Raw genomic sequence first — 14,553 nt, 5'->3', positions numbered from 1 at the left:
AAACCCATTTTAAGTGAGGGCATTTTAAGGTTTTGAAAACCTGTAAGTACCTACAGAAGCAGACAACAAAGTGAGCTGGACTGAACCATGAACAAAGAATTGCTGCTATAGAAACCACATCCCTTCTTTAGATAACGTTATAGGGGTGCTTCTGAGACAAGGTTTATGGGGAGAGAAAAAATGGCTTCTGAACCACTGCACCTTCCTCTTACCCTGGGTCTAGTAGAGTAGCCTTGGAGAGTCACGTTGACTGTCTGGCCTGGGTACAGCTCCATCCTGACAGGGTGAATCTGAAAGATGGGGTTCTCAGGGTCTTTGGACTCCTTGGAGCTCTGGAGTGAGCCATGGCTCTTTCTCAGTTTGGTCTTGGCAAGGGACTTCTTGCTCAGCTTGGCCTTGGGTTGAAAACCTTCATTCATCCAGAACAGCTGTTGAACCCGACGTCCCTTATTGGTCAGTTTGAAGTGGTAAGAGAAGATGTCCAGGCTGAAAAATGTGTGTGGACAGGTAGGGAGGAATCAGTTTTCTGTTCTTCTATAGCCTAGGGTAGATTCCTCTGGCCCCCTCTTCTGTGAAATGTGAATAATAGACATTATGTATATAAAGGAAAAAATACAGAAAGCTCACGAGTGAGCTCCTTGTTAATGTGCACTGGTGAAGGGTGGTATCATTGTATGACTGAAATTCAGTCATGAACAATTTTATAACCATTGTGCTTAAATTCAAAAAGAAAAAAGAGTGATGCTCCATGGGGCTTCTGTAGGAATAGGATGGGGTCAGCAGACAGGAGTCAGAGCTGTGCTGGTACTGAGTTGCTGAGCTGCTAGAGAAAGAGTTTAGAGACAATGATACCTGCCCCACAGATCCTTCAGTGGGTTTAGCCCACCAGGGATTCCAGAGACAGGGGTACTTTTATGAATTTTCCAGCAATGCTTTGGAGGCATGAAGATAAAGTTACCTAATGGAAGAGGAGTTTATTTCAAATGCATCTAACTCATTTCTACAGACTGAGTAAAAGATATTGGTATGGCTCAAAGTGAAGGACATATTGATGGTCAGAGAGATATATTCTCCAAGACCCACCAATGAGCAAGGATGTATAATGGACATAATACTAGCTAGACTGGTAGGTTCTCTAAATAAATGTTCTCCTTTAAAGATGCTCTTTTATTCATTTGTTCATTCACTTTCCTATTCTGCAAATATTTATCAGTTTCAGTGTCTGGAACATTCTAAGATCCTGAGATTTCTAGAACACATGGCTTTCTAGATCTTGGGCCTCTAAAATGTGTTGTGTTTTTTTAATTTGTTTGTTTGGGATTTAAACACAATTTATAAGATTACATTTTTTCCCCAGAGGAAAACTTAGAGTTAAAAAACTTATTTTAAATGGTGTTAGGCTTTGAAATTTCACCTCATTTGTTCCTTTCAAGGAAATGACTTTATGCCTGAATGTTCCTCATATAAGCCACCTCCCTGGGCTGCATTTATACCCATAGATTTTCAGAGGCACATTTCCTTCTGCTCAGGGGGGTCTACTATCTATTATTTAAATATTTGACTCTAGCTTTTCCTGAGTGACTTGGGGAGCCAATGGCAACCACTTCAATGGTTGGTGCTATGGGGGGGGGTGTTTAGTAGGGCAGGCAATCTACCAACAATCCCAAACTTGAATGACCATCTTTGCAACAATGCCTGATGAGATACATCAGCAGTAAATTTCTCCCTTCCTAGAGATTTTTCTATCTAGGGTACTAGGAGGATCCATATCTCTTTCCTACATTTGTGGAGAGGGACCAACAGTGTATTGGGGTCAGAAAAGAGAGGAGAGATCTTGGCTGGGATTCAGTTTATTACATACTGAGTTGGAGAGAATACTAGGAGGATCCATATCTCTTTCCTACATTTGTGGAGAGGGACCAACAGTGTATTGGGGTCAGAAAAGAGAGGAGAGATCTTGGCTGGGATTCAGTTTATTACATACTGAGTTGGAGAGAACATACTTCTTACAAGGCCCCTCTTCTGAGGTTAGGGGAAGGCACCTCAGAGAACATAACCAGGGAAGGTCTTCTTCAGCCTGGCAGACACACTGGGAAAGGACATGTGAAATGGAAAATGCAAGGGACTGTGGAAGCTAATTCCATTTACTTCAAAACAACATTCGTAAATATGAGGTGATGCGCAGCCTGAGGGTGAGAGCTAAAAAGGGAGCCGAGAGTACCCCCCTACCTAAAGTGTGCGCCCAGATTGAGTTCTGGAGCAAAGGGCTTGTTGGAGACAATGGTGGAACCAAAGCCCAAAGCACGGACAGGCACCCGGTAGGTGTTGCTATTTTCAATTTCCAAAATGACGGTGTCTTTGAATGTCACTATATCATTCAGATTGGCAGTCAGGGTCAGTTGAAGGTCGGTTTCCGGGGGGACCAGGCCTTGGCTGGGTTCAATCGTCCACAGGGACTTTTTGTGTGCCTGCAACATAAGACAACAAGTGAACAGTGAGGATATTTTTGGCATTTGATCCTGCCCCTGTCAAAGCCCTTGAGGCTTCAAATGGCTGGTCCCATGAAATGCAGCATCAGAGACAAACATGAGTTGTGTGTGTGTGTTTTTTCCCAAGTCAAAGCAGCTGGGTGTTTGTTGGCTTTTCCCTTTAATCTGATTCTGAAGAGCAAACCTGCAGTTCTGAATGCTCCGTGAAGGTTGTGTCTCGTCCTGCAGCTGACAGCATCAATCCCTAACCAGCTTCTGCTAATTACCTGCTCTCATGTCTGAACGCTAGGTCTCCACAGAAGGCAAGGAGTCCTTTCTGGAATTGGGGATCTTTTTAAAGAGAGGCTTTTCAAATGCAAATTTCCTGTGATGTGACAGTGAGGATGAGGAGCTCTCGGGATTGAAGACATCAGAGGAAGTCAGCCTGATTTCTCTGGCTTCCTGATCATCCAATTTGACTTGTAATTCCATCCTTTGAATTACAAGATGGACCTGAGACCCAACAACTTGTCTATTTGACACTTTAAGTGCTTGGCTCCTCTGAGTGCTCTCTCTCTCTCTTTCTCTTTCTCTCTCTTTCTCTTCTCTTTTTCTTCTCTCTCTCTCTTTTTCTGAAGGACAGTGGTTGAACTTTCCTCTAGTACTGATACTTGCTCTGACTGTCCAATTGCAAGCTGTAAGCCTTTGTCCAGCCTGCCTGCTCCCCTTCTTCTATTTTCTTCCTTTCTTCTATTTTCACCCCTTTATGTTTATCTCCACCTCTTAGTGCAAAATTGAGCACATTTTATTTCTTTACCCTAGAAGGGATTTTAGTCTTTTGCTCTTTTTTGGGAGGATTCCCAACAATTCTTCTGCAGAGGCCCTGGGCTTCCCTGCTAATTCTCAGTCAACTGGGGTTGGTTTGGTTCACTGTAAGAACCTCAGGACTTCATGCTGCTGGGGGGAATCTCTGTGCAGAATGTGCACGTGGGGAGATTTTGTCCTTGTGTTGGTATCACTCACCGATCTGTCCCCAGCATCTGCAATGGAGGCAGGTTCATAATGAAGTTTACTAATATTTGCTAAGTCAGTTAATGGATCTGCCATTTAATCAAATCCTTGGATGTCTTCCATTTCTTTTCTCACCTCAAATAACTTATTCAGGGTTTTAGTAAGTCAAACGGTTAGGCCTCTCTTTTTTTAAAGCACAAATATGTTTTTTTTTTGGAACTTTCCTACATAGGTATTTGGTTCACCTCCAACACCATGGGGTCAATAAGTAAATGGAATTTTTTTCTCTTGTCAAGTGGCCCTTCAACTCCCATTTTCCAGCTTTAAGGGACAAACAGGCTCCAAAAGGGAACACATGGTTAAATGTCAAACCATAAACAATGGCTCATGTTTGAACCCTGATTGGATCTGAAAGCGAGGACCCTGTTTCTTTGACAGGTCTCCTTTTCTGCAGGGCTCAAGCCTTTCTTCCTGTATTTGGGGGACATGTAAACTGAAATGTGTTAAGGCAGGAGTTTATTGACTATGTTTGAGCTTATTTGCACATCCACTTAGAATCTGCTGGCCACCCAGAAGCTGTGCTGTCATATCCTTTACATATGAAGAAGTCTCATACTCATTTGTTTATAGAGAATGCTTCGACCTCATTCTCTCTCCTTGTCTTATTCCATCATAAAGGTGTGACTTCCCTAATGTCTCCTATCTTATAGACTCTTCTGCATTGTTCATTCTTTCACATTTCGTGCTCTGTTTTGGAAGATTTCTTGTGATTTAAAAAATTTTTTTCACATGACTGCTGTGATGTGGCTGGAAATTGTTGCTGCACTGTGGATCATAGGTGTTGTTTTCAGCCCCCCAAAGAGTAGGGTTGTGGGGGATGTAATCAGTACAGGCACCACCCCTTTGCAAGGCATGAACTCCAAGGTATTGAGCTAGCCTTCCTGCTCCCCATTTCTGCCTACCTTCCACTTCACTTATTTTTCCTTCACCACATATAATTCACTGTTAAAAACACCTACTGTGCTGTAAAATTTAAATACAATTTCCGGATTCAGGTCTTATTGTTTCTATCTCTGTATTTTGATCAACTGAGGACTTTTAAAATTCTACCGATGCCATTTAACCGAGCTATTCCTTTTGGCCCACATTTATCATTTTCAAATTTGGTTAGAAAACTGCAGGGGATGTCTAGTGATGGTCACAATATATGCTCAATGCTCCAGGTCCAGAGGATGAGGAGAGTTCAGGATGTCTCTGTCCCAAACACCCAGCAGTGCTGGCATTCAGGGAACAACACTATTCAGAAGGAAATGCTTGGGTGGGTGTGAGTGGGTGTAGGTGGGGGTGGGTGGGTGGGGAGGTGAGAGGAAGAAGGCTGGGCTGAAAGCTCTTGAGGATATGGGGAGAGCAAGATTCTGCTCTCACAGAGAGCCTGAAACCCTTCTACAGCAGCACATTTGTGCCAGACACATATTCCTTTGCCACCAAATGGGAAATTGAGCTAAATGGTAGGTAGGGTGATCCCTAATCACACTTTACTATGGATTAATAAAATTTCAATGTGTGCCACTGAATTGCATACAGAAACAATCCTCTCAAACCATTTGCTAAGGTGCCTCACATCCCAACTTTAATTGCTAGACTGTTTACATAGTCTCTGAAGGTCTTTTTATTGAATACAGAGACCACCCCCAGGTGGTACAGTAAGGACAGAATAAGGTCAGATAACTCAGGCTATCCTGAGCCTGTCTTTTTGTTTTGTTTTGTTTTTTCGGGCTACACCCATTTGATGCTCAGGGGTTACTCCTGGCTAAGCACTCATAAATTGCCCCTGGCTTGGGAGGGACCATATGGGATGCCGGGGGATCGAACCACGGTCACGATCTTTCCTTGGCTAGCGCTTGCAAGGCAGATACCTTACCTCAAGCGCCACCTCGCCAGCCCCCTGAGCCTGTCTTGACCAGGTTTACATATAAGAGAATCTTTGTTTTGGGTGAAACCAAGTTGCAAACAAAAAGATACATGATGATCTTTGTTTTGGGTAAGAAAAGGTGTAACCCAACAATTCCCCAGTTTATAACTGAGGACAAATTCTGTTTATCACATTAGAATGCTAATTCCACTTCCTCCTGGTTTAAAAGTCAGCATGGGAACTGATGAATACATTAGAATTTGTTTTAATAAATGAAATGAAGCCAAGAATCCCAGTTCCCAGGATCATACATATAAGAAGAATGCTAATGTTTGTTAATGAGATTTTTTTTAACCTTAGTTTTCGTATTAATGGTAATGATAGGGTTCATTCTATGTCACTAGTCCTGTTCATGATCTTTCCATACAAGATGCCTCTAGCAACATCAGTGCAAAAGAAAACAACCAAACATCAGTGTCACATTAGAGAAGCTGGCTAATATAGGATATTTGTAAGATACTTAACCCTGAATTCAAAGGACCATTGTGGAAAATGATGTTGATTTTTGTATACGCAATCTTTTTTCCTAAAATTTTCTATCTTTTCTACTCAGACTAAATTAAATTAGTCTTAAGGGAGAACCAACCAAAATGTGGAGAGAAAAGTTAGCAAGGTATGGCTTTCCATGGCAATAACCTGCATTAATTTATAATTTTACCTTTGAACATTGACCAAAAGAATAATCTTCACAGCTTTCATTTTCAGGACTGTGTAATATTATCAGCCAGAAAAAGTTTTGCTTGCAAAAATTTTAGCCTGACCAACATCACTAAAATGTCAATTAACCTTTTTCCTTAAGATGGTAGGAGAAAGTTTCTTACTTTAATTTCTTTAGTCTTCTGTTTTTGATATAGAAATCTTAGGTGCTGTAACAGAAAGATTTCTCATCTTAAGGGATCAATTCTGGTTTATTTCTCCTTCTCAAAAATTCTCCACTGATCACTCAGGGACACAGAAACTGGCATGTTTACCTTGTGGATTTTAAGGCTCTTAGATACAAACATCAGGTGGCTGGTCAACAAGAGAACAAAAATGGAGCATTGGGCTAGAGAAATGGTACAGTGGGCATCACACTTGCCTTGTACACGGTTAGCCTCAGTTTGATTCATATGATCCCTTGAGCACCACCAGGAGTAACCCCTGAGCAATGAAAGGTGTGGCCCAAAAACAAAACCAAAAAAAATAGTATTACCTGTCAGAATTCTATGTTCAGAGACTGGAAGAAGTACCTTCCACCTGTTCACTTGGCCAGCACTTGATCATGCAGACGAACCTAAAGACAAAGGGGCTGGGAAAGATCCTTTGACTCTGGGTCCTAGAGAAAAATGGAGACTGTGGAGAAATCCAGCTACTACAGCTGCCTTGTTGTTTCTGCTTCACTGTTCAAGACTTAGGTCTTGGCATTCTCCTGCTTGAACGAAGAAGTAGCCCATCAGCTCGTATTTCCACTCCCAGGGGCCCCTTGTTAGGCTAGGAGGCAGGGCCACTAGAAAATTAGAAAGTTCTAGGCAAGACCATCTCACTTGGATGCCTCATCCCCAACTCGTGGCCTTAGAGAACTCTAGATAGTTTCACTTTCGTGTTGTGAGACTCTGCTAATGATCAGAATATATATCAATGCCAATTGTGTCCTTTTTATCAAAACACAAGTGCCTTTCAGAAGAGTGGACTTCTGAATGCCAACACTGCTTTCCTATTCTAACTATTTATTTTCCTGTTCTCGCCCTGGCCCAGGTCAGCCCTCAGCCCACAGTGCAGAGAAGCTGTCATCGGTGGGAGCACTAGTCCAAGGCAGGGACATTTGTTTCCAGCGGGTGTGGACAGTCTCTATGCTGATTCCTGCTGACAAAGATTGGCTACTCCAGAGCCAAGGAGAACCTGAAGTTGCTCCCTGGGCTGAATTGGTGATTTTTCTTTTTGATGAAGCTTATTAATCAATGTTTGGCAGAAAACCAGGCAGCGGAGTCTATCATAGAATCCAAGAACAAGGAGCATTAAAGTGCCAGCTACTGTGGAACTGGGCTTTGCCTTCCCAAAGTCAGGCTCTAACCTACACTGACTCTCGGAGGTGTCTTGGCTATTTGAGTCTGAGGGTGTCCTGTTTTAAGGGAGGTCTTGGCCCATGACATAGTTTCTGTTATTAGCAGGTAAATTTGACTCAGGAAGACAAGGATGACTGAGAAAGTCTCCAAGCTATGGAGGACAGTCAATGACCTTCCCAAATGTGCAACCCAGCAAAACAACAATAAAAGTGGATGAGAAAGGAAGACTGAGGGGAGAGAGAGAGACAGAGAGAGAGAGAGAGAGAGAGAGAGAGAGAGAGAGAGAGAGAGAGAGAGAGAGAGAGAGGTGGGTTTGACTTCCAGCTCAGTTGCTTCCAGCTGACAATGCGGGTAATACAGTTGGCCTTGGCTCTCTCCTTGTGGCTACACGACCAGATCACATGCTTGTGATAATGGACAGTGCTTTTGGGTAGAGTTGTGATGATGATTAAATAGGTGAACCTGTGTGAAGTGAAACTCAGCCTCAGATATAGCTTAACCCCCATGAGATGACTGCTATTCTCATCATTTTTTCAGTCAGAAACTCTGCTTGTACACATACCAGTATTCCGCAAAGGAAAAAGACTCTTAAAAGATGGAGGTCAAGAGAGAATAGAAGCAGTTTAGAAAGGAAAAATTTAAAGAATGCCTCCAGCTCTCTATTTCCTGGTCTATAGTGATCTTTTTACCAGTTGTTCAATCGAACCTGGGGTGGGAGATGCCTGTGAGGCACCTGTCAGGTGAGGTGACTCTCCTGAGGGGGCCTGACTCCTTTTAGTAGAGAGAGCAATGAAGTAGAGAGAAGAAAAGATGGAGAGAGGCCTCCAACAAAGGAACTGGGGCTGGTTCTCTGGCAGCTGAGAGCACTCTCTGGCTGAAGCTAGCAAGGGAAGGGGGGCATTGGTTATTGTCTCACACAAAATAAACTCTTCCTACACTGGCAGGGTCTGTGACCATTTCCTATTCAAGTCCTCAGAAGGCAGAGAGCAGGAAAAGTAGTCTGGTCCACACCTTGAATTCAGCCTTTTGACATCCTCAAAAGAGAATCAAGCCTGCCAGGCCCGGACTTCTGACAGATGGAGACAGAAGTGTCTTCTGAAATCACTTTTTGGTTATTCGTTACACAGTACAAAGGACACATTTACTTGTTCATTCTTGGGTGGCAAAAATGAGCTTTCCTATGAGTTCCACCAGAACTTTAGGCCCTGTTGCCTTTTCTCCTGTGGGTTGGGGCTCCAGTCAGAGTTGCCAGTGGTTGTGCACAGGCCAAGAAGACACAGTGCTATGCCAAGGATGGGCTGAGGGTCATCTCTGGCAAAATAGAAAGCTTGCTTACTGAGTGTGAACTTCTAGTCCTTGGGGTTGGAGGGGTGGGTGGGTCTGGCCCACATGGCATTTGCTTTTAACCTGCCAGGAGGGCCTCAGCTACTTTTCAGGCAAGACTCAGCTCCTAGGGGGGAAACAGCCGTGGCAGGTTTCTGTTCGTATATTTAATACGGGAGCAGATACTATTGTTTGCTTATGTCAATTCAACAATACTGAGAGTGAGTCCCTCTCAGCCAGACCTCCCAGACTCGGGGCTAATGACTAGGAGGTTGGAAGAAAATAGCACTATTCATGTCACTTCAAAATGCCTCTTCCTCCTATTGTCAATCGAATCCGCAAGAATTTCTTTCCATGGGACGTGAGGTGGCATATCGCTGCCGGAACCAACGTTCAGAAGCGAGGAGTCTCTTTAGATTTCTGCTATTATCTCAGCAGACATCAGTTCTTTGTGGAATGGGAACAATGATCTGCCTGAGACCTTTCTCCTTCTTGGCTGCTAAATGGCATCTCCGGTCATAGGTGCTCTTCCTTGGAGTGACTCATTTTGCCACTTAAAATAACGAGCTGAAAACCAAGAGCTGAAGTGCAAAAGAGACAGAGCCTGGGTTTTAACCCTTGTGGCAGTGGTGGGGCGGGATGAAAGGTCACAGGAACTGGCGGTGGCCTCTGCCCTTTGGAGCCAGGAACCTAGGGTGCATTTGAAAACTTGGAGTCTGTTGCTTCCTCTTTCCATGTGCTGCTTGAAAGTAAAATCAGACAGAAGCTGAGTGCTTCCGAATGGAGCTGAATCTTCTCTCCCCTTAGAAAGAGATTGGGCTCCTCTATAGTAAATGCCCCTCAGCCCCCAGAACATCACAGATGATTTGTGGGATTCCTGGGCTTCAGACCGGGTATCTCTGGGTGGCTTTTTTGGTGTTCGCAGTCAAGACTGGCCTACCAACCAGAAATGTGTGTCTGGTCTGAAGGAGCTGGTCCAAACGATACAATCAAGGTGCTAGTACCCACTATCTCCCCACTGTCTGTGTCCAGCCACATGGTAGTTCCTCTTCGGTCAACCCTATATACAAAAGCTGCTGTTTTCCAGACAGCCCCATGCTGTGGCTTCCATTGTCCTTCTTATCTTTAAGTCTCCACGTAGAAGTTCTGACCTATTACCATTTTGAGCTTTATAAAGACATTGATCACTTCATTCTCTGGTACAGGTACACTTTGGTACACAGGATATTTCATACTGTAACTGTAACTAGAACATTCTGTTTTATTTTCCCCAAGTGCAAACTCTTTCAGGAAAGAAGCCAATCTTACGACAAGTACTTTGTTGTTTAATGCTATCATCCTGTAGAAACACACTAATTTAGATGCCAATGTATATCTGAAGCCACCTAATGTTCAGAAGCAAATGAAGTAACAGGAATGAAGTAACTGGCAACAAAGCTTACTAAACCTTCTGACAATGTCTTAATGACCTCATTTCGAGGTACAGTAATTTTCACACATTTTTTGTTGCTATACTTTTTTTATTACTTCTTTCTTTTTTTCCTTTATTTTCTTTTACAAATAATTTAGCTCCCACTTAACTGAAAACAAATGAACTATGGTCAACTATGTCAACTATGTGATGCATGGTCTTTAAATAAAGTAAATTAACTTTTTTTTTTTTTTAAAGAAGGCAATCTTGAGTATATACAGACAGACAACACAGTTAGACTCTGCTGTGGGAAGGAAGGTGATCAAATCTATTTATTGGTCAGTCAACGTAAGGAAAGTGTTTGGCATCACCAGTAAGTCAAAGAAATATAAATGTAAGTAAGAACATTGTAGGCAGATGTAAAATGGGGCCCGTTGTCTGGGAGACCATTTCCAAGATTGTGTTTCTAAGATCTTCAGGAAAGAAACAATGAAGGATGAGGGCAGAAATTAGGCTGTGAGCATTGATTATGAAGCTGAAACAGAACAGCCTACCAGCAGGGGATTAGTTAAATCAACTGCAGTGGAGTCAAATGACGGAATAAAATCAGTCACTGAAAATGGTTGGTGTGGAGACATTCCGCAATATCAAAAGTGACTGTGCCACACTGCAGAAAGAGCAAATAAAGCTCACCTACATACAGCCTTGGAGAAATTATGCACACATGCACGTGTGCGCGTGCACACACATAGAGTAAAATTTTTGAAATATACCCAACATTTAATGGTGCATCATGGCACTGAGTGATTTCTTTCTCATCTTCAACTTTTTGTTGCTTCACAAATATAATATCAATTGTATAACAAGAAAACATAGCAGTGGAATAAATAACTCATTCTCAGAGGACGTGGTCAATCTTTCTAGAATTCATTTCCCCTCTACTTGCTCTCTTTCTTCAGGCTCAATCCTGGTGTCTTTCTTTGAGACCTTTCCTTTAGAAATTAGCAATCTATGAACCCAGCGTGAGATACATATGGAATTTAAGGATAGAGTGTTTCTACTGTCAGCACCCCAACCTCTGCTTATCATCCCCAGGGACAAGGTTAGTTTTAGATCCATCTTTCCAGGGCTGCTTTGTGACTTTGAAAGATATTTATATGTATGTGTCTTCTCACACAGTTTTACTGTACATATGTCCTGTGACATGATGAAAATGACATTTAGACTAATGAGGTATGTATACACAATTTCCAGTGTCAAATGGTTCCAGAAAAGGCTGATGGGAAAACCTCATCTCCTCATCCCAGCCATCATTCATTTTCCAACCAAAGCCAGCACCATTAATCTGGTTTTTCTTATTTTTGCGGGGGAGGTACCAGGAAGTACCCAAAGGACCAGGAGATGATGGGAATCAAACTTGGGTGCTCATGCATACCACATATCAACTCCAGCTCAACTGGTTAAGCATTTTAGTTGTGTGTGGGAAACCTGTGCTCCAGTCTGTTGAACCATTGCTCTGGCCCTGTTTCAGCATTTTCTTTTGGACTTCGCTTCAACTCTCCAAGTGCCCACTGCCACTTCTTCATTTTCTTTCATTTGAATATCAGCTTTTCTCTCTCACTTTTCCCCAGAGCTGTTTGCTCTGTGAGGCCTGTCTGCACTAGCTGCAGGCTGGGTCTGCAATGCAGATGACACCCTGGAAATGCCTTTGGTACCTCTATGTGACCTCTGAGCTTTTCTCCTGTGTCTGAGCCCTCACTTCCTGGGCTTTGTGTCCTTCCCATTTGGAGCACATTCTTCAGTCCCTTCCTAAGAAAGGTTCCTGGAGTGTAGATTTCTGGTGATGTTATGTGCCTGCACTGTCTTTATTCTACCACAGCACTTGATCAGTCACTCATGGGCAGAATGATGAATCCAACCTCAGGATTTATTTCCCTTCAGAATGTCTCCCTATCCTCATCTCTTAAGAGTTACAGTCAAGAAATTTGATACTGGCCTGCATTTCCTTTTTTTTTTTTTACCATTAATTTTTTTTTCCTATCTGAAAGTTCTATAGTCTTTTTTCATGGCCAGTGTTCTGGAACGTAATGATAGTGAGCCTTGGCATGGGCCCATTTCCATCCATAATGCAGCACATTTAATCAGTCGTCTCCATAAATTCCCCCCCTGTGGATTCAGGATATATTCACTGAAATGTTTCTTGCATAATTCCTCACCACCATGATCAAAATTTGTTCTTTCTGGATCCATTTATTTGGATCTGAGAACTCCTGAAAAAAAAAGATTTAATTTTCTAAGCTTTCTCTCCTGATTGCTCTCCTAGATCTTTTGTTCTTGTCTGTTTTTTTTTTTTGATAATTTATTTATTTTTCTAATACTTTCAAGTCAAACTTTAATTTGTGTGACTCTAATTTTAATGCCTATGAGCACATTTTTGTTATTAAAAAACATCAGCCTGTTCTTGTTCAGAAGTGCAAAGTCATCTTTTTTCCCCTTCCGAGATTTGTTTATGTTTTTGTTTGTACTGAGCATATACCCAATTGTGCTCAGAACTTGTTCCTGGTTCTGCACTCAGGAATTACCCCTGGTGAGCTCAGGGACCATATGGGTTCTGGGGATTAAATTTGGATCAACAGTTTGCAAGGCAAGTGCCAATCCAAAGTACTATCAATCCAGTTTCAATGAGATTATTAATGAATGCTTCAATTACTTTCATTTATGGTCTCCAGAGTGGTGCTTAGGAAATTTCTGGCCTACTAGGCCAGAGGTTCAATGTAAAGGCCTGAGGACCTGATGCTGCTCAGGTCATGTTGTGCTTGCAATTCCTGGATCCACCCCAATGTGTTCACAGAGGCATCCAGGGACGCTCCCAGATGATACTTTAGGAGTTCCAGTTCGCTCCTGATAGATGTGAAATAGATGTGACCCCTGCATTATCATTCTGACTCTGTTGATTACTTTACGCTTTCTTTTCACCGTATTGTCTCTGCTTCCTCCACTATTTTTATGTTTCTTTTTCTTATGCATTACAAGATTTCTTGAAGGACTTTAGTAAGTACTTAGATCACAAAATGCCCTTTGTGTGCTTGGGCTGACCTCTGCCATACAGGGGACACCATGCAAATATCTACTCTAGTCCCTGAAATGGAGGAATGGGGGGCTGGAGTTGCACCCCTCCTGTGAAGACTTGCTAGGAGTTCTCTTCTCAGCATGATTCCTACCCTTCATGGTACTTGAGAAGTTAGCAATTCAACAGCATTTCTCTTAAACTTTTCCCGCTGGATGATTTTTTGCTTTTCAGAAGATTTATTATGCCTCATATTACCTACATGCGACTTTTTTAGTGTTTATCTTGCTTTATCCTTATTATGCCTTTTGATCTGTGGTTACATGTCTCAGTCATGTTATCTGCTGTTCCATTATCTCCTCACCTGCTCCTCTAATACCCTCATGAGCAGTCTATATTTTGTTTTTATCTCTATTTCATTTTGGGTAGCTCCTTCTGATTTACTATCATCCACCATCACCTCTTCATCTATCGCTGAGAATATCTACAGAGTTTCAAATTTTATTTATATTTTTTCAGGTCTCTACTTTCCATTTGTTCTCCTTTATATTTTCCAGATCTCTACCAAGTTTCTGAATCTTGATTTTTATTCTCTTAATCAGACTGTAGTTTTCTATTAGGTTGTCTTATCTCATTGAATGCTATGTTATTTCAAATGTAACTATGGACATTGCATAATAAAATCATGGAGACACTTTGAAACAGTAAATTTTTGTCTCAAATTGCTATATATATTTGTTTCTGGAAACTATATTGGGTCAAGTGAAGTGGAGGTAGAGGTTATGGGTCTTTTTTATTCAGGGAGAGACTCAAGAGATTTCGAGTGAGGGTCTACGCTAGTTTCCTTTTATTCCTGGTGGATGATTTGGCAGTGCCCTCACCAAGTATGGGAGTTTTCCCCAAGTCCATTATTTAGTGTTATTGATTTATACCTGAGAGTTTTCTGAAAGCTCATTTCTTTTTTTTTAAACTTTATCTATTTATTAATTTATTGATTAGTTGTTGGGTCACACCCAGCAGTGCTCAAGGGTTACTCCTGGCTCTGCACCCAGAAATTGCCCCTGGCAGGCTGGGGGACCATATGGGATGCCAGGAATCAAACCAGGTCCCTCCCTGGTCAGCTGCCTGCAAGGCAAACACCCTACCGCTGTGCTATCTCTTTGGCCCCGAAAGCTCATTTCTGACACTAGATGGAAAAAAACAATCAAAGGCCAAGACATGATGCCTTCAGCTCTTGCTTTCTTTTGAGTCTTCATGGC

At 42.2% G+C, this 14,553-nt stretch overlaps 1 protein-coding gene across 1 annotated transcript in view; it reads right to left on the bottom strand.

Moving 5' to 3' along the window:
* Positions 1–14,553, bottom strand: part of HYDIN (HYDIN axonemal central pair apparatus protein) — a 263,378-nt gene that overhangs the window by 113,335 nt on the left and 135,490 nt on the right. Inside the window, 2 exon segments of the mRNA XM_049786325.1 lie at positions 213–486; positions 2,230–2,468. Coding sequence (XP_049642282.1) covers positions 213–486; positions 2,230–2,468 — 513 coding nt within the window.

The sequence above is a fragment of the Suncus etruscus genome, chromosome 14, assembly GCF_024139225.1.
Source record: "Suncus etruscus isolate mSunEtr1 chromosome 14, mSunEtr1.pri.cur, whole genome shotgun sequence".
NCBI lineage: Eukaryota > Metazoa > Chordata > Mammalia > Eulipotyphla > Soricidae > Suncus > Suncus etruscus.
The sequence above is the reverse complement of the archived record's forward strand: the minus strand, read 5'-3'. Positions and strand labels throughout refer to the sequence as shown.